Raw genomic sequence first — 25,224 nt, 5'->3', positions numbered from 1 at the left:
CCTCTCGCTCATCCACTGTCACCTGCCACCCCCTTGAACCTTCACAGAATCAGCCTCTCCGTCAGAGGCCTGTCCAGCTTCTTAGTCCTCTTTTCTAAAATGAAACCTGGGTGTAAGCGCAATCTTCGCCACAAGGTGTGCCACAAGGTGCCTTTACCTCAGTGGAAAGTGCATGGGGACGCTAACACAGTGCTGAATAACACAACAGCAACAACATCCACCTCCTCATGGACACCCTTTGGCTCCTGGTGTCAAAGCTGCTGCTTGGCCCTCAGTGAGCAACCCGAGGGCATCTCAAGATGGGAGATTATTCTCTCGAATAAACACGACGAGGATTCACCACTTTAAGTAGTATTTAATCGGGTTTTATTAGCCAAACCTAGAATTACCACAAAGAGCATGAATAGAAAACTTCAAAAAAATCACCCTTGCTGGAAGCTTCATCCGAAAAGGTCGACTCTCACAGGACAATTTGTGGCATTTGGTAAAATCTTAGCTTTACAAGAGAAGTGTTTAATAGCATGATACAAATCCCCCACCACAAGAAAGAGTGGCTTCTAAAAAAAAGGACACCTAAGGCAGATTTCATAGGTTGGATGGGGGGGGGGGTAACCTGAGATCTACACACCTGAAAAGCTATTCTCGGGAGCATCATACATGAGTTTCTTTCCTCTTTATAATGAAATTATACAGTATACATTATCTGTAACTACAAAAAGTTGTGCTATACATTTAGCTGTAGTGCAGGTCACGCTTCATTATACATAAGTGCAGACACGATTTTAACAAAAATATAAAGTCTTCGAGGCAAGGCTATATTTAAAGCATTAATGAAGTGTATACATATTGCACACTAAATAAGTGAATACTTAGGGGTCAAATACTCACATTGTTATTGGGCCAATGCTCACAGAATGAACCAGGCTGAGCCGGAAAGATCAGGGGTGGGTGGGTGGGTGGGTGGGTTCCCTCTGTTTCCAAGTACTTATTAACATGTGAACTAGCAGGAAGTGAGATGTTTATTCTGAGAGCTCCTCTTTTCCCCCTCAAATTGGAAGCTGTTATTGGTCCCGAGACTCATAAAGAAGTTTTGCTGCCTACAAGACCAAGGGAGGGGGGGGGGGGGAAGAGAAAATGCAGTTCATTAAGTGGTGATGCTTGACCTTGAACAACGCTTCAAAGGCAAACATTTCCTCTTGGAATTCCTGGTTACATTGAGCACTTCTTACATCTTCTGTGTGCTAAATCTGCTAGGATGAAGAGTCAAAGCAATCGGGAGGTCTTTGAGACAATCAGTGAGTGTTTCTAGAATCATTTGCCTTGAGAAAAACAATCACAGGAGTAATGGGCTTCTATATTCCTGATACCCCAAAAGCCTTTAGTGCCTACACTATCTCCACCCAACCATGAGCTATCAAGCAAGAGCAGGGGTTGTCAAACTGTGGCCTTCCAGATGTCCATGGACTACAATTCCCATGAGCCCCTGCCAGTGTTCGCTGTAATCCATGGACATCTGGAGGGCCGCAGTTTGACTACCCCTGAGCAAGAGGGTTCATTTCCTGCCACTTGCTCATCCTCCTATCTGGACAACTGTGGGCCAAACTAGGTGATACCATGTCCACAAATCCACCACAGGGATGCTGCACCATCGAATAGTCTGGATTTTTTGCTTTTCCAAATGTCAAGGGGGTCTGATCCTGCTGGAGACTACGAGGACTCCTCTCCAGCCAGAACTATTTTCAAGTCAACTTCTGCTGGAGAAAAGGAAGTCCTTCATCCGCCAGTGCTGCTGTCCTGGGGCAGCATGAGAAGAAAAAGCCAGGCCAGAAAGTGGCCCTGCATCCCCACAGCAGTCTTGGGGACACAGCACTGTCTAGTTTGGCCCACTGAAGTTGAGTGTATGAAGGCATTATTCCATTCCTATTCTGATGGGTGGGCATGAGCTCTGGAGCTTCACCCAGTTACCTTGTGCATGGCTGCTAGCCAGGTCGCCGAGAGCTTCTTGTTAGAATTGAAGTCTTCTCCAGCAGTGAACTTCAACTGTTTGTGTTCCTCCGACCCGGGCGCCTTGTACTGAAGGAGCAGACCTATAGCACGAGTATTGCCTCCTAAGGGAGAAAAGTAATACAAATAAAAAGGCTGAATTGTTTTGCTGGAACACACGCCGGCAGGATTCATGCCCCTGCTCTAGGAAAGGATTTGTTGATGGTTCTAATTTCTAGGGAAGCCCCACATTGCCTTCCTCACCTCTGTCAGTAAGACAGCCATGGGACATCGGATACATTTTATTAACCTGGCAGATATAGTCAAGGGTGAGGAGGGGTTATGGCAAAAATACACACCCAAGCAAGAATTCTATTCAGCACCAGCCACATTCTGTTATCTGGACAGTAGGCAATTAACTTCTTGCCCTATAGAAAACATATCCTGCATTTTCATACGCTCAGAAAAACATACTGGGGAATGTATGCAGTGAAAAAAATTACTTTCAGCATTCCGTAGGGCCTGTAAGATGGAGCTCTTCCGCCAGGTCTATGGTTGAGGCTGAGGCTGGGGCGGTCGAGGTAGATAGACCTCCCCCCCAGGGTTCAAGTAGTACATCACCAGACTTCCTTCTCCATCTTGCTAGTAGTGGGGGTTGGGAGTAGGTTTTCCATCATGTTGGGTTTTTATGTCTTTTAATGGGTGTTTTAATGGGGATTTTATAAGATGCTGTAACCCGCCATTAGCCGGTCAGGGAGTGGCGGGGAATAAATTGAATAATAATTATTATTATTATATTTATACACACACACACACACCTCCTTAATTACCACCAGTATTCCACAGTAGGGACAAAATGCCTAATTTTCATACTAAATGTGACATTTTCAGAAAGATACCCTTGAGACATTAGGAGGATTTGGGTTCTCTATGGATTGATTGGAAAACGTGCCATTCAGACAGTCCCTACCCTTCTGTCCTTTGAAGACTACCACCCCTGGTTGACCCCGGAGGAAACGATGTGGAATTCAGAATCTTGAGCATTTGAAGACAAACAAAAAAACGTCTGCAATCGGCAATGAATTTCAGAGCACACCTTGTCAGACCAAGTAAACCAGATCTACTCTGCTACACTTCTTCCAAAGGTGGTGCGGTTTCTACAGGAAATGGAGGCCGTGGGGACTCTGAACTGCTGTAGGAGTAACACCCTCCCTAAACACCACGAAGGATGCAATAAGAATTACACAAGTTGTCAAATATACAATCATAACAAAGGAAAGAACACTTGGTGTAGGAGTGAAAGAAAGATATGCGGTGTGCCAGAAATTGCCAATTAAAATAAACATCAAATAACTTGTCCCAGTTTCCTCCTTCAATTTATTTAACTGATAGCAGAATTTGCTTGAAGGAAAAAAAAGAAAGAACATGGCAATGTTCTGGTATGGACCTCCTTCAGTTCAGTTCTATAAATCTATTAATGAACAATTCCACAAATCAGCAACTTATAAAAAAGGGGAAACTTAACATGAGTATATAAAAATAAGCAGAAAAAAATTCAATTTAAACAAATCTTATTATGAAAATTATGAGTCTCTTGTGGTGCAGGGTGGTAAAGCAGCCAACATGCAGTCTGAAGCTCTGCCCATGAGGCTGGGAGTTCAATCCCAGCAGCCGGCTCAAGGTTGACTCAGCCTTCCATCCTTCCGAGGTCGGTAAAATGAGTACCCAGCTTGCTGGGGGGTAAACGGTAATGACTGGGGAAGGGAATGGCAAATCACCCTGTATTGAGTCTGCCATGAAAACGCTACAGGGCGTCACCCCAAGGGTCAGACATGACTCGGTGCTTGCACAGGGGATACCTTTACCTATTATGAAAATACAGTGATTGATAACATCTACTGAATTATTAGGTAGATAAAAACATCTAAGTATATTTCTGTTTCAAATATACAACCATTACACACTTAAATTAAGTTCTGAGTAGGGATGGGCATGGTCCTAAAAAAGCACGTCATGTTCCAAGGCAGGACGATGGCCACAGGACGCCAGGAGCAGAAGACCCACCAAGCAGAGATCCAGCCCCAGAAGACTGACGAGCTTGGCATTCATTTAGTTAGGTCTTCAGCAACTGATTTAAGTGAAGCATTCTTCTTTGAATGGATTTTATCATCTGAACGGGTGGTGCTGGGGGCACATGGACGATTCTGGGGCTTTACCTGGTTTGCCTGTTGCTAAATAGGAAGGCTTCACTGGATAGCAAGCAAAGGCATTGGGCGGGGCAGGTTACGCAAGGGACACTGAGCCAGGAAGACAAATGGGGCAGGGAGGAGAGCAGATGATGGTTCCCCTTGACTGGTCTCCTTAGCAGGGAGGAAACGTTTGCAATAGTTTGGCCCGGCAAGACTTGCTGAAAGCCGGCGTGGCATCATGCTTCCTGGTCTCTCTCTCAACCAACTGAGCGGACAGGGGGTTGCATTTGGGGAGGCCATGCTGGCTAGCAGGTGACTCAAGCTCATGGTTTCCTGCCCTTCTTGATTCTCAGCATTTCTCAAAGTACTGCACAAAACTGCCAGAGTCAGCTTCTCCTGTGTGAAAAAGTCAACTGACTACACGCCCAGCACACGTCAGCAGCTGTCTACTGGCTCCAGGGCCTTCCGGTTATTAATCTATTACTCTGCTTCCGCACCTTCAGCCAAGTATCTGCATTCCTCTGAGAGTGGCATGCACAGCTCTTCCATTCCTCATTTCAGCCTCGTAAGCTGCAAGGAGGAGATCAACTGGCCTGGGGTGACCTTTTCATGGTGGCCTTGGGATCTTGGCCTGGTCTCCTAGAGCCTGGTCAACAGAAACTACTGCTCTATACCAAAAGAAATTCCGTCTCAACATCCGGAAGAAGTTCCTGACAGTCAGAGCGGTTTCTCAGTGGAACAGGCTTCCTCGGGAGGTGGTGGGTTCTCCATCTTAGGGAAATTTTAAACAGAGGCTGGATAGCCCTCTGATGGAGAGGCTGGTTCTGTGAAGGCTCAAGGGGGTGACAGTGGATGAGCGATTGAGATGTGAGTGTCCTGCATAGTGCAGGCAGTTGGACTAGATGACTCAGGAGGTCCCTTCCAACTCTATGTTTCTATGATTCTAACTCTGGATAGGAGCAGCCACAGCCAGCCAAGTCTGAGTTGGCAGTATTGACTTGGACGGACCAAGGTTGTGAGTCAAGGTAAGAGAGCTTCATGGGCTCAGTCTTTGTGCCCTGCCTTCATCCACCTCAGGCCACATCCCTTTCCTTCCTCAGATGGTCCTCATGCCAAAGGAAAGGAAGAGAGAAGGGCTGGCTGATGGAGACCCTCTGGCTGCTAGCTGAAGCTGAGCATTAGCAGCGAGACTGCAGGGAACACAAATCCACTCGCTGGGCAAACTACCTCCCCCCAAGGAAGGGTCTGCAGGAGGGAACATGCAGGGGACAGGAGCTACAACAAGCATGCTTAGGAGAACCGAGCTTCAGGGCTGACCTTCTGTAATGTGTTCGCTTTCCCAGAGGCTGGTGTAAGTGTGCATGTCATTGTCTACATCAAGGAGGCAGGAAAGCAAGGAGGAGAAAGAGCAATCAGAAGAAACGAAGAAGAAATGAAGGTTTAGTTTACAACCACTGAAATAACACAGGGCTGGGTTACAGACAGAAGTTAAGTCGGTGGGCAGAAATTACACCGCAAGCGACATGCCAGCAATGCACACATCTTTGATGGAGCCCCTTTGAATACACTCTTGCCCTGAAATTCCATCCACTGTTTCAAGCATAGCCCTGCCATAGTTCAAACACTCAGGGACCAAGGAGTCTACGCCTCCCACGCAGACGTTTTTCAGAACATGGACACATTTTTAATGGCAGGGTGGCCAACAGCTATCTGTCCACCTTCATAATCCGCTAAGGGGTTAAGTGGGCGGAGCCAGTCCGGGTGAGGGGCCAATCGGAAGGCACAAAGCGCCTTCCAATTGGCCCTTCACCCGGACGGACAGCAGCTCTGGCCAGTCGGATGAGGGGCCAATTGGAAGGCGTGAAGCGCCTTCCAATTGGCCCCTCACCACCACAAGCCAGCGCGGGGGACTCTTCAAAGCCTGTCCTTAGGGACGGGCTTTGATCTAGTTTTAAATAAAATAAATGCTAAGTGCCCTCATTCTGAGGCCTCATAAATGAGGTTTATGCACATTTACAATTTAGAGTTTGCTAGATGTGGCTGATCATGCTCGTTTGATGACCCAGGAGGTCCCTTCCAACTCTATGATTCTATGATTCGCTGTGTCTAGATAGCTACCATTATGTCAGCCCAAGAACAGGTACAGGATTCCCTTCCTAGCATCAGAAAATTGGCAACAGCTCATGAACTAACCTTGAGAGGTCTGTGATTTTTTTTTTAATCACCTGGTTACCACTGGCAAACTGAAATTCCCCCAAATGCACAAGCTTTGGAGCTAGAGACACCAACTTGCTTGAAGAATAGAGTCCTGCACCTTTAAGAGAGTGTTCTCTACCTCTTTCATCCAGCCCATTTCCCCATGTTCAGTCTCTATTAAAGGGACAGGACATTTTCCACCAGGCTAGCTGGTATCCCTGCTTGGATCCCCTAACATGGCACAAGGTGAGCCCTTCAATGGATTCTTTTTTGAAAGGTGAAGACTTGCCTCAGCTCCACATCAATTACTGAACTATGCCAGGAGACACGTACTTTGTTTTGAAAAGATCCTTGGCGCTCTCTCCCTTTATACAGATTAAAAAAAACCCCAACAACAGCAACAACCCTGTAAGTAAGATTCCCTTGATTACTGTGGGTTTTGTCCTCCTTGGAGATCGTATTACCTCTTTGTTTTTTATCACCGCTTGTCTTTGGCCTGAGGAAAAGACAAGGGGGTGATGCGACCACAAGTTTCACTTTGGCTCTTCTGCAGCAAAAGCTGCAGCCGCATTCGCAGAATCATAAGAGCTGGAAGGGGTATTAATGGAAAACAGCCTGGAAGCTGCTTGTCTGTGGGACTAGACGAGGCTGTGGTCACTCACCTAGTGAGTAAAAAGGGCACTTCGCTTATTTGCAGAAACTATTTCTTCCATACTCTGGACTTGGGCTGAACCTTGCAAGAAAAATAAACCTGAACTCCAGCACCAGCAAGCCCTGGTTCAGGCCGATGGGAGAACGGGGAGGGTTAAGGGCCCTACGAAGCCCACTCCTGTGAAGAAGCAACATTTCCCTCCTTGCCTTTAATCTGTTAGCATCTGTGAAGAGGGACACGCCATGCAAGGCTCCCAACCAAATGTGGCTACAGTTTCCCATTAAGGCAGGGGTAGTCAAACCACTGGCATGGGCTCATGGGAATTGGAGTCCATGGACATCTGGAGGGCCGCAGTTTGACTACCTCTGCATTAAGGTCTTTTCAAGCTGCCTCAATGTAGACTGACAAAATCTTTTAGGGACTTAACAAGGAGTGTCAGTGGCAGGGAAGCAATCTGCCAAGTTATCCACAAGGCTGATCTTGGCAGGTGTCAAACAGCTGACAGACTATTTATTTCACAACCCTTCAAACAGGAAGGTGCCCCCAGCTGACAGCTTTACCTTGACAAAACACACCCAACTCGTAAGCCCTGAAGAAAGATTTTAGGTTTCCCAACCATCTGCTGCTTTCTTGCTACAACTCTGCAGCCGTGGCGACTAAAATAATTTCCTTTTAAACTGAGGCTCAGGCTGCAGGCGGAGACACGCTGCCACCGGCTTTGCTCCGAAGCCATTTTCGGTTCACAGCAAGGCTCTGAGAGTTAGAGAAGCAGAGGGTCATCAGGCAACCCAGGAGCAAGGAAGCTGGAGGGAGAATGCAGGCAAAAGAGCAATCTGAACGAGGGCGAAGGAGAGGGGTCCCTGAAAGACCCGAGAGTGAGAGTGAGGCAGATTCTCGGAGAGGGAGAGGGGAGAGCGAGGAAGGGGCGGTGGATGAAAAGCGGGAGCCCTGAAGAAACAGTGAATGGGGAAGATGGGGAGCTGAACACGATGGAAGAAAGATGAGAACCAAGCCCAGCTGGCAGGAAGAACGTGGGGAGATGAGAATTGTTTGGCTAGAGAGCCAAGGGTGTGGAATTCCTAGGGGCAGAGGTTTTGCTCCGGTTGTGGGTTTCTAGTATCGCTGTGTTCCAGCAGCCTTCAAGAAGCCCTAAATGGGTGGGGTAGTGAGTGGTAGGACTGAATTTGACACCTGGCCAGTTTTGGGCTGTAGGCTTCTAGTTCACAGTTTTGCACATAAACTTTCACTGATGCGGGAGACCGCAGAATTCACCTACACTCACTTCTACACAGGAAAAAAGAAAATGGGTCTGGCTTCCTGAAGCAGTCACTCCCCAGGTACCGCATGCCCCCAGTATAGCTCAAAGCACTGCCAGCCAGGTCATACGTAGCCATTCATTCATTGCTGGTTTTACCTCCAGGAGTAAATCCCTCTGTGAGAATCTGGACAGTTGTAATCTGGGCAACTTCAATTTCGTAATGGCTGTCTCCATCCAGAAACAGGTATCTGTGTGAAAGAAGAGAGCATGGCTTCTTTCAGACCTGAGGCTGAACGTCCTGTAGCATCAACACCCTCACCCCCAAATCAAAATGTACGACTACAATAATGCAACACACACACACAAACAGACAAGTTTAAGTTATGAGGCATCAGGCCTGTATCTGAGCTTTATAGCAGTGGTCCCAAACCTTTTTATCACCGGGGACCGGTCAACGCTTGACAATCTTACTGAGGCCCGGGGGGGGGGGGGAGTGTCTTTTGCCGAGGGGCGTCGACGCTGCCTGAGCCCCTGCTCCACTTGCTTTTCCACCGGTGCCCCTGACTTCCTGCCACACACTGGAGGGCGCTGCCAGCAGCAGCTGCGCAGTGCCACGCCGAGGGGGAGCCCCAGCCATGGCTGCCACCAGAGAGCACCAAAGGTGAGACAGCAGCAGAGTGTCAGGGCAGCCCCCGACGCAGCAGCTGGGGAGGAGGATGAGGAGGAGCTGCAGCCTGGTACTGACTGATCCACGAACCGGTACCGGTCCCTGGACCGGGGTTTGGGGACAGCTGCTTTATAGGACCCCCCTGCAGGTGATGGCCTTACATGGCTCACTGTTCCCCAGTTTTAAAAACGATCCCTGTACACCAGGCTCTCTCAACCAGACTTTCATGAAATCTTAAGAGCCGTGGAAGGTTTTCCCAAATGGGTGCGAGTTAACTGTTTATATATTTTTAAAACATTTATGAGGTGACATGGCTAAATATGGTTAAGTCGACCCACCCCTCCCCTCCCAAAATGGCCAATGATGGGCCTGGTGGGGGTGGGAAGGGGAGCGCCATTGGATGGGCGTGTCCACAGCTCTGCTTCCCGACCCTATTCTGCACAATTGCGCCACTTCTGGGGTTTCTCGAAGCCTGAAGAACGTTTCAGGGGTTGTGAAAGGCTGCAGTACACAGACGTTCACACAGCTGCCCACCAATGGTCAGCACAGTATCCTGAGAGCGGCAGCTGCTCTTCGGGGTCTCAGGCAGAGATCTTTCTTGACCCCCCATACCCAGTCAACTAACCCATTCTGGAAGGGGGGGGGGGAGATTTCCAAATACATTTGTAAATTCGATGCGAAGAACAGTCTTCCCAAAAATCCACACAGTCACCTCATTCTTCCCAACAAATCGCCACCGTAATCCCACCCGTCAGGGGGCTGATGCTGCGAGTACAGATTGTGCCACATTTAGCTTCTGATTATGCAAAATGTCATGCATTAGAGCAGCCTTTTTCCACCTTTTGACCGTGGGGGAGCCCCTGAAATAATTGTTCAAGCAGCAGGGAAGTTATGTCAGCAGGCTACCCCTCCCTGCCTCGCCCACAGAAGTAACAGACCAGAGTTAACAGGCAGGCTTGAGGAGGACTGAAGCAGGGGGAGAGACAGGAGGCAGCTTAAGGTGGGAGTAGGCAAGCAGGCCCTGCCTTCTCCCAGGAGCAGAAACCACGAGAGAGCTCACGTTCAGGGGGGGGGAGCAATGGGAGAAGCCAGTTCCCTAGCTTGTGGCTGCATCCATTAAAGGCAGGACAGGAAAGGCTACAGACTCCCTCTGGAGCTCCCATGGGCCCCTGGGAGTCCATGGACCCCTGGTTGGGAATCCCTGCACTAGAGTTTTACACAACCACAAGTTTCTCTGTTTTGTTACACCACCAGTTCTTGATTTTAAAACAAAACCTGTTCGGGCAAGTCAGTCACTAGTCTAGTAGGCTGTCTTCTCCTGGCTGGCCAAATTCCATGCTGCGTTCACGTATCAAAACCCAAACCCCCAACCCCCCCCCCCCCAATGCCCAGGCTCCGTCTCCTTCCGCGTGTGCCAATACGGCAATGAGAAACCCTTCAGTAAACCCCAAATTTCTTGAGATGGCAAATCAGGCATCTTATAAGCAGAAGTTGGATGGACTCTGCACAGTGATTTCAAGGCAATTCTGATACGATCAGGATGCGAACGGTTAGTTCCCGAGCATGCTTCTTACCTCTGGTTGTTGGAAAGGCGACAAACCATCGTCTCTGACTTTTCCGAGGTTCCCGGAGTTACAAAAAACGTAGCACCTTGGTGGGGAGGGAGAAGAGGAGAGAAGGTAAATTTAACAGGCTCAGTGCAGGACTCTAAACTGGAGAACTGGGTTTGATTCTCCTCGACATGCACAGTTGGGTGAGACCCTGGGGCAGTCACAGTTCTTTAGTGCTGTTCTCACAGAGCAGTTCTGTTAGAGCTCTCTCGGCCCCACCTACCTCGCAGGGTGTCTGTTGTGGGGAGAAGAAGGGAAAGGTATTAGTTAGCCACTTTGGGACTCCTTCAAGTAGTGAAAAGCGGGGTATAAAAAAAAAACAGCTCATGGTCTTCTTCAGGCAGCTATATATACCCCAACCTGGATAGCCCAGGCCTGACGCGTCTCATCAGATCTCAGAAGCAAAGCAGGGTCAGCCCGGTGGACATTTAGATGGGAGACAGCCAGGGGAGTTCAGGGTTGTGATGAGAAGCAGGCAATGGCAAATGGCCTCTGGACATCTCTTCCCTTGAAAACCTCACAAGGCTGCTGCTGGAACTTGACTGTGACTTGACGGCACCTTCCATCACCACCACCACCATTGGAGAGCTTTGAATTAATAGCTTATCTAGCTCTCTCGCTCCTGTTTCGGTCAGGTGGAAACGGAACTGCCATTGCCTACCATGACAAGGCAGGTTGAAGAACTCTTGATATGTACATAAACAGAAAAAAAAGTTCCTGCAGCTCACCAGCTCTAACTCCCCCCAGCTACATACAAAACCATATTGCTAAGTAGAAGAAGAGTTGGTCCTTATATGCTGCTTTTCTCTACCAGGAGGAGACTCAAAGCGGCTTCCAGTCACCTTCCCTTTCCTCTCCTCACAACAGACACTCTGTGAGGTGGGTGAGGCTGAGAGAGCCCTGATATTGCTGAAGAAGAAGAAGAGTTGGTTCTTATATGCCGCTTTTCTCTACCCAAAGGTGTCTCAAAGTGGTTTACATTTGCCTTCCCTTTCCTCTCCCCACAACAGACACCTTGTGAGGGAGGTGAGGCTGAGAGACCCTGATATTACTGAAGAAGAAGAAGAGTTGGTTCTTATATGCCGCTTTTCTCTACCCGAAGGAGTCTCAAAGCAGCTTATAATCACCTTCCCTTCCTCTCCCCACAACAGACACCCTGTGAGGGTGGTGGGGTTGAGAGAGCCCATGGTCACCCAGCTGGCTACACGTGGGGGAGCAAGGAACAAACCTGGCTCACCAGATTAGAAGCTGCTGCTTTTAACCACTGCACCACGCTGGCTTTTGGTGTAGTAAACAAAACCTAATTGTCTGTTATTAAAGGCATCGCATTATAACCGGAATAATTCAGAAAAGCTTCTGGAAACTCAACTTCTTATCCACGTATTATTTTGCAACAGTCTCAGGCAGCTTCTCTTTTCTGGGTGAGAAAGCACTTTGCTTCCTTACACGAACAGGTTACATGTTTGGGTAAGGAAACTGGGCCCTCGCCCACAGAAACTGTAGGTATATGTTCCTTTGGCTGTGCAGCAGGCACCCTATTCACGCGTGATGTCCATGAGGTTACGATAAAGACCAAGCAGGCCTCGCATCTCTTTCTCATGGGGCAATGTCTACAAAATAAACACACGCATCACCACCTCTATTTCCCCTACGTTGCTTCACTGACAGCGGCTGGTGGGTGCACAATAATAGCTCACAATTTTTCACTTACTAAACATGGGGGTGGGATACGAAACTACCATTTAGGCAACAGCCACATGTTCAATGCTCAAGGCCACCTTGATTTTTCGGCAGAACAGGCGGAAGATCAAGCTCTTATAACTGCAAATTCAAGCAGCAATACCAAAAAGAATAGTTTCCGAAGGGCTAAGAGAGAGCATTAAAGAGCCAGAGGGTTGAGCTATGCATGGATGTCAGCTGGATCTGGTCTGCTTGAGCAGTTAGAACACGCATAGGAGTTGGGCAAGTTATTTATTGTGATTCGCCGTGAGCCAGCTGTGCTGGGAATGGCAGAATATAAATTTGATAAATAAACTGCTGAGGTTGCAATCTTAAATGCAGTTAAAGGGTTCGAAACCTGTTGATTTCAACGGACTTAGAAGGGCATGGTTCTGTTTAGGACAGCGCTGCTAAGACACACAAAGTGGTCATAAGGACATTTCTACCCTAAGTATATACCAGGGATGGCCAAACTATGGCTCTACAGTTGTTACAACAGTTTTCCCTCGCAGATGATGATTGGAAAACGACCTTATCAGTTGCTAAACATTTAGGTGTCATGATTGCCTGGAAGAGGGTTGGATCTTAGTGTGTTCGAGATCTTTGAGTCAAAAGAACAGTAAGATAAGGACTGTAGTTCACAGGCATCTGCTGGCAGGGGCTCATGGTACCTGTGGTCCATGGGCATCTGAAGAGCCACCGTTTGGCTATCCTTGCTATACACCGTGCCACACATCAAACTCCCTCTAGACTCTTTCAGTCAAGGCCCCGCATATCACTTTAGGGAAGCTTCTTTCAGTATCTGCAATAACCTCATTAGCCTCTTCACGGACACACGCCATGTTACTTCCACTTTCTCGTATGCAGAGCCCAAATTGTGACACTGAGATTCTTAGTTTTCAAAGTAATATTTTGAAGAAGTGCCAAGACAAGGCCCTGCTCAAACTGAACCGAGTACACTCAGTTTTCATAGTGTCTGTTAAGAGTTGGGCAAGTCATTTATTTCAGAAAGAGACGGCTGCAAACCCTGACGTTCCCTCCAACTGTATTCAAAAGCAGGAAGTGGAGATTTGTGCATGTTGGATACAGGAATGTGAACCGATGTACAAAGACCATCCCTAAATCCTTCTACCACAGAAGGAAATGTCATCACTCTTGGAATGGTTTACTGAATATCAAATCATGCCAAACACACAAGGAGAGGAGAACAGAACGCTCCGAAGGAAAAAAACAACCTTGACACAACATGGCAGTTTCCGCTATATTCATGAGCTACTGCCTTGATCTGACATCAGACAGACAGGGCTGACTTGGTGCAGTGGTTAGGAGCCTGGACTTCTAATCTGGTTAGCCGGGTTTGATTCCGTGCTTCCCCAAATGCAGCCAGCTGGGTGACATTGGGCTCGCCACAATACTGATAAAGCTGTTCTGATTAAGCAGTAATATCAGGGCTCTCTCAGCCTCACCCACCTCACAGGGTGTCTGTTGTGGGAAGAGGAAAGGGGAGGCAAACGTAAGCCGCTTTGAGACTTCTTCAGATAAAGAAAAGCGGCATATAAGAACCAACTCTTCTTCTTCAGTAATATCAGGGCTCTCTCAGCCTCACCCACCTCACAGGGTGTCTGTTGTGGGGAGAGGAAAGGGAAGGAGACTGTAAGCCACTTTGAGACTCCTTCTGGTAGAGAAAAGCGGCATATAAGAACCAACTCTTCTTCTTCTTCTACTACCTTCAGAAACCATAGACAGCCATTTGTATCCAGCAGTGGACAGACTGTACCATTGCTTTCTTTACAGTTATACAAAAGATTCATTCCTCATTATAGGGAATCTCTCATTATAGAAGAGCATTTATGCTCACTCGGTTAAATTCTTTGCCCTCAACCATAACGGGAGGCTGATTTGCCGGGCCAGCATAAGTGGAAAGAAGTAAACGTGTATCTGGTCTGCTTGAGTTGTTACAACATATTTTACTGGAGTGTGAAATCCGGACCGATTGGACAGAAAGGTTATTTGTCCGCCCTCTTAATAGGTTATGCGATTTTCTCATCTCCAACATTGTCCAGTTTTTCCTTGCAGGTGATGATTGGAAAACTACCCTATCAGTTGCTACACGTTTAAGTGCCATGATTGCCTGGAAGAGAGTTGGATCTTAGCGTGTTTGAGATCTGAGTCAAAAGAACAGTAAGACGAGGAGTTCTCCACATGGGCTTGCAGATGGCCAAAGCACTCCAGAAAATCTGGGCAACAAAGATGTTTCTCTTACCATTCATGAGCACTTTGAGCTGCTTGTCGTAGAACTCTGTTTCTTTCTGGGAAACGAGAGCGCATTCGGCACACTGGCGCACAGGGTCCACGAAGCACATTCGTGGCAGAGGCACTTTTTTGCTGCAGCATTTGTCACAGAAGCACTTTCCACATCTCCTGCAGTGGTGCTGGGGGGGGGGGAAGGGGGGGAGAAACAAAGGAAAAACTGTTTCAGCACAGTAGGAGCTTTGTCGGGGGGAAAACTATGACCGCGTAACCCCGTAACAAGAGTTGAAACCAATAAGAGATCAGCCAGACAAAGAGAAAACAGCCTGGAGATGCCTGATTTTGAAGTACCTACAGAGATGCGGAGAAAGAATTCTTATCCATAAAACTGCTCCCATTACAGTGTTTCTATATATCTTGAGGAAGCCCCACCTTCCCAATTCAGGATGACAGGCTATAACGCACTTCTCTAGGTTTCTGCTGCCCAAGAAGGCAGAACGATCAGGTCAGCTTCCTCCACGTTGGAACCCATGTTATAACCACTAGCATTTGTTCCCGATTTAGCCACTGCTCATTTTAAAGGTATCCCCTGTGCAAGCACCGAGTCATGTCTGAAACTTGGGGTGACGCCCTCCAGCGTTTTCATGGCAGACTCAATACGGGGTGGTTTGCCAGTGCCTTCCCCAGTCATTACCGTTTACCCCCCCCAGCAGCAAGCTGGGTACTCATTTTACCGACCTCGGAAGGATGGAAGGCTGAGTCAGTCTTGAGCCGGCTGCTGGGATCGAACTCCCAGCCTCATGGACAGACAGCTTCAGACAGCATTTCTGCCGCTTACCACTCTGCACCACAAGAGGCTCTTACCGCTCATTTCAGGCTACCCCTTTTTCTGTTCGGATAAGATACAGGAAGCTTACATTCTTAGCACTGCAGAAATCAAATAACCTTTCACCATGTCAAAACGTGATCCGATCAACTTCCCCCCAATTTCTAGTTAATGTAAGTAGGACTTCGGAAGTCACTGCCTATAATTCTGCATAAGTTTGGTTCATTGTAGTACAGAATTGCTGTGGTCTGGGTAGTCTGGGATAGCTCAATCTAATCTTATCTCGGAATCTAAGCAGAGTTCGCCCTGGTTAATGCTTGGATGGGAGACCACCAAGGAAATCCAGAGTCACTATGAAGAGGTAGGCAATGGCAAACTGCCTCTGCCCATCTCCTGCCTTGAATACCCCGTGGGGGTCACCAAAAGTCAGCTGTGACATGGGCATCATGTGCACCAAGAATACTCACAGAGAGCATGGCCTACAGAGAAAAAAGCAAGCAGTGGGGTCAAAAGGCCATGAAACACAGAAGGGTTTGGCTTGCGATATTTCTACATAAAACTCAAATGCATGGAAGATAAGCACTGGTAGCGTGTTATCAATTATAGAAGAAGAAGAAGAAGAAGAGTTGGTTCTTATATGCCGCTTTTCCCTACCCGAAGGAGGCTCAAAGCGGCTTACAGTCGCCTTCCCATTCCTCTCCCCACAACAGACACCCTGTGAGGTGGGTGAGGCTGAGAGAGCCCTGATATCACTGCTCGGTCAGAACAGTTTTATCAGTGCCGTGGCGAGCCCAAGGTCACCCAGCTGGTTGCATGTGGGGGAGCGCAGAATCGAACCTGGCATGCCAGATTACAAGTCCGCACTCCTAACCACTACACCAAACTGGCTATAGCCACTATCAACGGTCTCCTCAGTTTTGTTACACTAACTAAAGAACAGACTTGCCCTCCTCTTGTCTGTGCTTGATGTAGCGGTTAGGAGCGTGGACTTCTAATCTGACAAGCCGGGTTTGCTTCCCCGCTCCCCCACATGCAGCTAGCTGGGTGACCTTGGGCTCATTACAGGCCTGATAGTGTTGTTCTGACCAAGCAGTCCTGCCAAGTTCTCTCACCTCCATCACTGTGGTGGGGAAAGGAAGGGAAGGTGGATTGTAAGCAGTTTTGAGACTCTTCCTGGTAGAGAAAAGCAGCATATAAGAACCAACTCTTCTTCTTCTTTTGCTCTGTTCAAAGGGCTTACCCCACTCACCCAAGTGTCTGCGGAATCCTGGCTGACTCTCCCTTCTTACTACAACATTCAATAGCACCTTGGGGGAGACGGACATAAAAGTTTTGAGGGAAGACATCGTCAATCTATCCCAGTAACTTGCTCAGTTCACAGACACCTTCCATCCATCCCCTTCGGGGTGACCCAAAGGAGCAATTCAAGCACAGGTGATGGGACCGCGTGTGTGTTCAAGGCCTTCTGTGCCACTTGCAATGTAGCAGTTATAATGAGCAGGTCAGACACGCCACGCTTTAATTAAAACTACAGCATAAAGAAGCTATTTAAAACCCTAACTATATTTTTAAAACTCTATAATTATGTCTATTTTCTTACCTTTCTGGTTATGAAGTCAAATTTTGTATTGCACTGCATACATCTGGGACACTAGAAAGACAGTAAGGCAAAAAGATGTGAAAGTTTCTTGGCCATTTGGTTCAAAAAGCATGCTTAAAACCACATAGCAGGGGTGGCCAAATGGTGGCTCTCCAGATGTCTATGGTCTACAATTACCATGAGACACTGCCAGCGTAGCCATGCTGGTAAGGGGCCCCTGGCATATAGCATGTAACCCCCAACTCCATTAAAAACTCAATTTTTTCTTCTTAAACTACTCCATTTCTGACTCTGCGCCCCCCCTCCCCCAAGAAATGGAGCCTACTAAGTACAGCCTACTAAGGAAAACCGGTAGAAGATAAACAAGTGCTTGGGAGAGAATCCAAAATTATTCCAAACTTCCATTGCAAGAAGTATGCATTCCAGGCAGAGAATTCCTCTCCTGGGGCACATCTACAATACAAATTAAAAGCACATCTGAAAGCAATCTAAGTTATGGCGTCTTTAAAAGAACCCTGATAGTTGCACAGTGTCAGCTTGATTAAAAAAAAACATTTTCCCCCTTCCAAAGATTCATGGAATTAAAAAACAACTGCAAAACTTTTTTTCTTTTTCTTTTTTTGGCAATAGGGCGCTTCGGAAGGCTTTGCAAAGATAAGAAATCCACAAAGCCGGAGGTAGGTACCCAAGCGTGGGAGGGAAAGCATACAATGGGTACAAGCAGGCCTAAAGAAGATGAAAAGAACAACTTAACATGGGTACAAAAATAGCTCCCTTCTTTTCTAGCTTACCAAGAAGACTACATTTTACCAGGTTCTTAAATCACAGGGCTATTGTTCTGTGCCTTTAGGAGACTGTATTGTTACCAATTTCCCAGTTTTGCTCTTCCCAGTGATCCTGTCTCTTGTATTCCACTAAACTAAGATTTTGTCAGACATGATCAAAACTGCAAAAGCAGGAGTGGCCAAACTGTGGCTCTCCAGATGTCCACGGACTACAATTCCCATGAGCCCCTGCCAGCACATTCACGGGAACAGTTTGGTCACCCCTGTGCTAAACTCAATGCAGAATTAAAATCCCCTGTTGGGTAACTAGCAGGTTTGAAACTGATTCAGATTCAAGCTGTAGGCACCACTGGCCTACAATGACTTGGGTCTCATTTCTGTCCAGATGTGGCCTGCTAATCACGAGTAACACTCCTGTTGGCTTCAAGGCAAAGCCGAAACACGGTGGAGTTAGAACTGTTACTGTTGAGATATTTAAACACAAGCATGGGCGTTTTCAGAAGATGCCAGGGTGCATTGACCATGGGAGATAAATCCTGCACCTGTCAGCACTGTCAACAGTCAGCACTCGATAAGGCCGTCTGCAACATCAAGGCTAAACCCCAAAACATTTGCCAAATGCGCACAGATAACTGCAGCATATCCCAAATTACTCTCCCCACCCCCCACCCGGCGGCAGCATTCAGTGCTTTAATCCTGCAGGTCAACAAGATGGGTGGCAACAATCAAGATTCTGCTGCTGACTGTCTATCTCAGCCTTTCTCAACATTTTTACCATTGAGAAACCCCTGAAACATTCTTCAGGCTTTGAGAAACCTCAGAAGTGGTGCCATCATGCAGAATATGGCTGGGAAACACAGCTGTATATATGTCCACTTGGGACCCCCCCCCTTCCCGTCCCCTCCAGGCCTATCATTGGCTATGGGGGGGCCAATGTGTCAATATGAACCTATGCGATCACTAGGAATACAACGGGCGCTAGATCGGGGAGGGTGAGGTAGAAGAATTCTGCAGATGGCCTCTCCCTCCCCTCAGGACCTGGAAAGGCTGCAGGCCCCGGGAAGGGAACTCAGCAGCATGGGCAATTCTCACAGGGCAGGGATCTGCAGCCTCCAAGCCTCAGAGGGAAGTGGAAGGAGGAGGGAGAGGTCAGGGGTGAGGGACGGAAGGCGATTGGCTGGTCACTGGACAGACAGGCAAGCCGGTTGGAGGAGGAGGCACTCAGGGGCGGGACAGCCACCCTGAGTGGGTGTTAAGCAGTGAGTAGCACATAAGCCATGAGACATGCTCCTCGTCCTCCAAGGCCTTAACTTAGTGGAACAGATATCACATGATAAATACTTAACAAATTTTAAAAATACATTAAAATGTTATTAGTTCCCGCTGGTTCAGGAAACCCTTCTAGGCCCAAGAATCTAGGGCCACCAAGAAACCATAGTCTAGCTAAATAAATGGAAACATCAGCCAAAGGCAAAGGCTAGACCAGGGGTCAATCTGCACCCATAGGATAATGCACGTTCAATGCATTTTAGAAGTAGATTTTTTCTGTTCTGCACAGGAACATCCAGCTGCCAAAGCACATTGAAAGTGCATTATCCTATGTGTGCAGAATTGGGCCAGGGCAGCACAGCTTCAGGCAAAATGGGCCTTCTTTGCTAATTCTGTGCCTGATGAAACCAGGAAGCTTCCTATACTCCTATACCATTCTGCAAAACTGAATTATTAAGGAGGACATTTTGGGACAGCTAAACATTTACACAGGGATGGCTGTTTTGTAATGGAATGGTTAGGAAAAATGCTTTGGGCAGGGGGCTGTGGACTATTGTGCCTAGTACATACCCTCTGTGAATAAAGTAGGATCCCCGCATCATTTAAAGCAGGGGTAGTCAAACTGTGGCCCTCCAGATGTCCATGGACTACAATTCCCAGGAGCCCCTGCCAGCGAACGCTGGCAGGGGCTCCTGGGAATTGTAGTCCATGGACATCTGGAGGGCCGCAGTTTGACTACCCCTGATTTAAAGCGTTGAGTTAACAGTCATGCTTTGTTTCAGATTTCTGAAGTCCTACACCTGTTGCATTGCTCATTGGATGTCCCGTCCTGCTCACTGCGCTGACTTAACACTGTGTAATCCCTCCTAAAGTTTCCGTGAAAAAACCAGGCTGTAAATGAAATAAACTATCTCCGTTCATATTGAAACTTGTTCAAGTCTCAGATGTATTTCTGCAGCTACAGAGGCTAATTCAGGGGGATTCCTGATAGAAAAGCATGGTGGTGGGAAGAGCTGGCTACAGAAGCAGAAAGATGAACCGCTGACCTGATCTTATGGTGTTGGTCGTGCTGCAAGAATCATAGAGCCACAGAGTGGGAAGGGGGCCATACAGGCAATGTATTCCAGTCCCTGCTTGAGGCAGGATCAGCCTCAAGCATCCAGGATAAGGATCTGTCCAGCCACTGCCCATCTAGTCCCACATCCTGTCTCACGCAGTGACCAACCAGTTCCTTTGGAGGGTCAACAACAAAGTATAGAGGCAAAATCCTTCTCCTGAATCCCTCCTGGGATTCAGAGGTTGACTGCCTCTAAATGTAGAAGTTTCCTTTAATCGCCATGGCTGGTAGCCACTGATAGACTTATCTTCCATGAATCTTTCTAATCCCCCTTTAATGCTGTTCATTCTTGTGGCTACCGCTACATCCTCCGGCAGCGAATTCTGCATTTCAATCACTTTCTGTATAAAGAAGTATTTCCTTTTGTCCGTCCTGAATCAACTGCCTATCAGCTTTTCAAGAGAAGAAGGCTAGCAGTGACCAAGGTCTAATAGGTTTTATCTTGTCCCAATACAAATGTGCAGACATTTATGAGATGGTTTCAAAGACTTCCTTTTACACACCTGCCGGTCTTGCTCAATCCACCTGAACCTTTTATCAACATGCTAATGGAATCCCTATTCAGCCTTACATTCTTTCTAAAAAACATCTTCCAGTTCTCCCTGTTCTGTGATCAGGTTGACAAAATTGTCATCTGAAATCAAAATGCTGGGGAAGTTTTAGATCTGGGGGAAAAAACCACAAATGCAACTCAGCTTTTCAGTTTGTCTGGTTTTGACATGAGCCAAGCTGCCTTTCCAGCACACTGATCCGCAGATAAACAGAAGAAAGGGCAGTGAACTCCACTGAGGGAGACCATCAGCAAACGAAGGAGCCCCGGCACGTCTTTCATCAGCCATTTAGAAGAATGTAGGCTTAAGCACAGGATCCAAATTCACCCGTGAGAGCAAAGAGCTCCATCAAACCCTTGCTTTATTTAAACAGCAGGGCACTTGACACGGGTAGGGTGTGTGTGTATGAAGCTGCAAGAAGTCCTCTGGCCCCAGGGTACTGGAGCAAGCAGAACTCCACAAGTGGTGCGATTGATCCAGTCCATTAGGTTCAGTGGGATTACTTCAGTGCACGGTACATGAGGATCCCCCCCCCCCACTTTCAGTTCTTAAAAGAACCCATGCAAATTAAACACAGAATGGAAAAAAACAGGGAACATGCCAAGAAATATGAAGTGAAAACCTTTTCATCAGGACTCCCTGTTTTTAGGGACTTTGCTGGGAAGTTAAAGGGCAAAGAGGCAGTAACACACCACCTGACTGTCACAATGTCAATGCAGACATTACTTGCCATGTCAAAACAAGAGTCCCAAATGCAAGTGTATTGGCCAACATGTTTAGTGTTGAGACCACATATACACCAGACTACTGGAATATGACTAAGAGAACATATGTTGACATGAATATATAAACTGTACACTATGACTAAATGTATCCCCATATTTTTTCTGGTTTCTTATAGCAGTAGGGCAGTCTTTCTCAGCTTCTTTACTGTTGAGAAACTCCCTGAAATATTCTTCAGGCTTCAAGAAACCAAAAAAGTGGAAGGATAGTGCAGAATACAAATGGAGCTGTGTACAGGCCCGCCCAGGACCCTTCCCCTTCTTACCCCCGCTCCAGGCCCATCACTGGCCATTTTAGGAGAGGGTGCAGGTTTATGGTCATATCACCCAATAAATTTTAACAAATGTAAAAAATACTTTGAAATTAATTAACTCCCATCCACTTGGGAAACCTATCCAAGGCCGTCAAGAAATCCCAGGGTTTCACAACATTCTGGTTGAGAAAGCCTGAGGCACAGTATTGTAAGTGAGTATCCTGACCTGGTTGGCCAGGCCAGCCCCATCTTGTCAGATCTTGGCAGCTAAGCAGGGTCACCCCTGGCTAACACCTGAATGGGAGACCACAAGGAAGTCCAAAGTCATTACAGAGAGGCAAGCAATGGCAAACCACTTCTGTTAACCTCTCACCTTGAAAACCCTAAGGCAGTGGTCCCCAACCTTTTTATCACCAGCGACCGGTCAACGCTTGACAATTTTACTGAGGCCGGGGGGGGGGGGGGCTTTTGCTGAGGGATGTCACCGCTGCCGCCTGAGCCCTGCTCTGCTTGCTTTCCTGCCGGTGCCCCTGACTTCCCACCACCTACTGGGGGGCGCTGCCAGCAGCAGCTGCACAGTGCCAAACCGAGGGGGATCCCCAGCCATGGCGGCCGCTGGAGAGCACCAAAGGTGAGCCGACAGCAGAGTAGCAGGGCAGCCCCCGAGGCAACAGCTGGGGAGGAGGATGAGGAAGAGCCGCAGCCCGGTACTGATTGATCTATGGACCGGGACCAGTCCCCAGACTGGGGGTTGGGGACCATTGCCCTAAGGGATGTGACTTCTCACCACCACTGTTTTAGGTAGTATCATCCAAAGTGCTGTTTGAGAACAAAGGTGTGCTCACCCTCCTCTCATAGCCCTTGGGGACTGTATGAAAAGTACCATAAACCAGTTGTCCCCAACCTTTTTATCTCCAGGGACCGGTCAACGCTTGACAATTTTACTGAGGCCCGGGGGGGGGGGGGTAGTCTTTTGTCAAGGGACATCGCCACTGCCTGAGCCCCTGCTCCACTTGCTGTCCTGCCAGCGCCCCTGACTTCCTGCCGCCCGCTGGGGGGCGCTACCAGCAGCAGCTGAGCAGTGCCACGCCAAGTGAGGAGCACCAGCCATGGCGGCCGCTGGAAAGCACCAAAGGTGAGCCGGCAGCAGAGTGGCAGGGCAGCCTCCGAGGCAGCAGCCAGGGAGGAGAACGAGGAGCTGCGGCCCGGTACCAACTGATCAATGGACCGGTACTTGGGGACCACTGCCATAAACCACCCTTTAGGCAACAGCTACTAGTAAGTCAACAAAGGCTTAAATTATTTGGAAAAGTGTTATGCCTACGGCAGGTTAATTTGGGAGTGATACTGGAGCCAAACTAAGAAACCCGGGACAATCCATACCTCCTCTGTGGGACTGTTTCTTTCTGAGCCTACACCTCCTCGTGCCAAGAAAGCTGGTATTTCATGAAACAAGCACTGCATTGCAAAAGGGCCCGCCAGTGTCCTCATCCCATTCATGGCTCAGCGCCGCTTCTTCTGCAAGCAGAACTCACTTTCTTTGTGCATCCAAGTGGCTGCAAACGGTTTTAACACAATGGCTCTCTTTGCCAGCGGATTAACTCGTTCAGCCTTTCTAAAGCTTCCCGTTGGATTTCCTCGGATTCTCTATTCTAGTCCTTCATAATCCCAACAAGACCCATGGCTTTCACTTCCACCCTCTGTATACTGAGGGCATGGCCAGTTCTACTGTCACACTTGGGATCTCACTCAGTGTATCTGAGACCAAACATCTCACTCTCCCCCCTCAAGTCTCCCTTTTGGTGTATATCTAATTACAAATTCACTATCTACCTTGCTGCTAAACTATAAAGCCTGTAATCTGATTCCTTCCTGTACTTCATTCTTCATAGTTGGCCCGCTTATCATCTCTTCACACTGCTTCCTATCAGATAACTGTTCCCCTCCACTGCCCTTGGCTGGAAATTCTGATAGTGCCCAAGAGACATTTCGCGCCTTGTCCCCTTTTTTGCTGTTCCATTTCATCCAAAACTCTGCTGCCAAAATAATTCCCCCCTCAGACTGGCCAAACCCTACAATGCTTTCCCTTAGCTTCATCCACACACAGGGCAAAAGCCTTTATCTGGTCCTTCAGAGTCATCCATAGATTTTTCCTCCCTCTCTAACCACAGCCTCAATGATCCCTCCTTCCTAAACAATATTTTGTAAGCAGAAGAAGAGTTGGTTCTTATATGCCACTTTTTCTCTACCCGAAGGAGTCTCAAAGCGGCTTACATTTGCCTTCCCTTCCCCTAACTGTTATGTATTTTAATTTTAGGGTTTTTTTTTAGCTTTTTTCCTAGATTGTTTCAATGATGTAAGTTTGGAAAGGGGAGGGATGATTTTAATAGTTTCAAAACACCATTTTATACGGTATGTTTTTAAAGTTGTTAGCTGCCTCAATAGCTCTTGGCAGGGCAGAAAGGCAGGATGTGAATTCTGTAAATAAACCACAGTACTCCCACCTAGTTCTGCAGGAGAGCTCTTGTTGTTCCAACTGCACCACTACCTACCCTCTCCCGTCCCCTTATATCACCAGCCCTTGCTTAGGGATGCCAGAATTACAACACATCTTCAGGAAACAGAGATCAGTCCCCCTGGAGAAAATGGCTTGCTTTAATGGGTGGACTGGATGGCATTAAACCCCACTGAAGACCCGCCCCAAACCTTGGCCTTTGCAAGCTCTGCCCCCCCCCCACAAAGTCCCCAGGTTTTTCCCAACCCCAGAAGACTTTTGGGTGCCACCTCTCTTCTCCTCCTGGGAAACTCTTACGTGTTAAAAAAAACACACCCCAAAACATCCCCCCTCGCCATCCCTCTGCTGCCTTCAGAAAGAAAACCCTCCCTGCCAACAGAAAGCCAACACTGCACGCGCAGGAAAAGAACGCTTTTCCCTGCAGCGCTAGCTTTCTGCTTGCAGGGAGGTCTCCGTTTGGTTGCAAAAGGGAGCCCGAGGAGAAGAGGCGGCCCATAACAGGACAAGGCGGAGCCGCCCTGAGGGAGAAGCCCCCGGGGGAGGCCGATTTAGACGCGGGGGCGAAGGGAAGGGCTGCGGCAGAGGCGCCGTTACCTCCTTGTCGGGCACCCACGGCGGCTCCTCCAGGCCGAAGGGGCTCCGCGCGGCCCGGCTCTCAGGCACCATCCGGAGCCCGCTGGGCGAGCGGACCAACTTCTTGCCATCGTGGGCCTCCCGGCCCGACATTTTCACCTCACAGCCGCCACCGCCACACGGCGACGCGCCCAAGCCACCAGCCCTCCGGGCACTGTCCAATCAGCAGCGCCCCCATCCGAGACGGGCAGCACCAGGAGCCAATGACAGCGGAGAACGTTCCAATGGGGAGGGAGGAGGAGGAGGCTGTTTCTCCGCCCCACGCACAACGGGACGGACAGGGCGCCCCGCCCCTCGATGGTACCTGGCCAATCAGCGGCGCTCCTTTCGAAGACGTGCGGTACGAGGCACCAATGAAAGCGGGAAAT

At 48.3% G+C, this 25,224-nt stretch overlaps 1 protein-coding gene across 2 annotated transcripts; it reads right to left on the bottom strand.

Annotated features, from left to right (window-relative positions):
* Nucleotides 1-349: 349 nt before the first annotated feature.
* On the bottom strand, nt 350-25,029 carry ZFYVE21 (zinc finger FYVE-type containing 21). 2 transcript variants are annotated; one of them, XM_077323790.1, is made up of 8 exons: nt 24,818-25,029; nt 16,951-17,001; nt 14,538-14,706; nt 10,520-10,595; nt 8,435-8,526; nt 5,490-5,543; nt 1,966-2,108; nt 350-1,097 (listed from the first exon to the last, which is right to left on the bottom strand). In XM_077323790.1, exons 1-8 carry the CDS (start codon nt 24,947-24,949, stop codon nt 1,062-1,064), a joined length of 753 nt encoding a protein of 250 aa, XP_077179905.1. In that variant the 5' UTR covers nt 24,950-25,029; the 3' UTR covers nt 350-1,061. The 2 variants fall into 2 exon arrangements, with proteins under 2 accessions (XP_077179905.1, XP_077179906.1); XM_077323791.1 differs by lacking the exon at nt 5,490-5,543 and having other exon boundaries at nt 24,818-25,025.
* Nucleotides 25,030-25,224: the final 195 nt, after the last annotated feature.

The sequence above is a fragment of the Paroedura picta genome, chromosome 2 (genome assembly GCF_049243985.1).
Source record: "Paroedura picta isolate Pp20150507F chromosome 2, Ppicta_v3.0, whole genome shotgun sequence".
Lineage (NCBI taxonomy): Eukaryota > Metazoa > Chordata > Lepidosauria > Squamata > Gekkonidae > Paroedura > Paroedura picta.
Note: the sequence above shows the minus strand (reverse complement) of the source record. Positions and strands in the feature narration are given on the sequence as shown.

Excerpts from the sequence above, each read along its gene's own strand:
- ZFYVE21 (XM_077323790.1), bottom strand. The coding sequence starts at position 24,949 with ATGTCGGGCCGGGAGGCCCACGATGGCAAGAAGTTGGTCCGCTCGCCC. Across the intron at positions 17,002-24,817 it reads CGTGGGTGCCCGACAAGGAG|TGTCCCAGATGTATGCAGTG; the intron begins GTAACGGCGCCT and ends CTGTCTTTCTAG. Across the intron at positions 14,707-16,950 it reads TTGACTTCATAACCAGAAAG|CACCACTGCAGGAGATGTGG; the intron begins GTAAGAAAATAG and ends CCCCCCCCCCAG.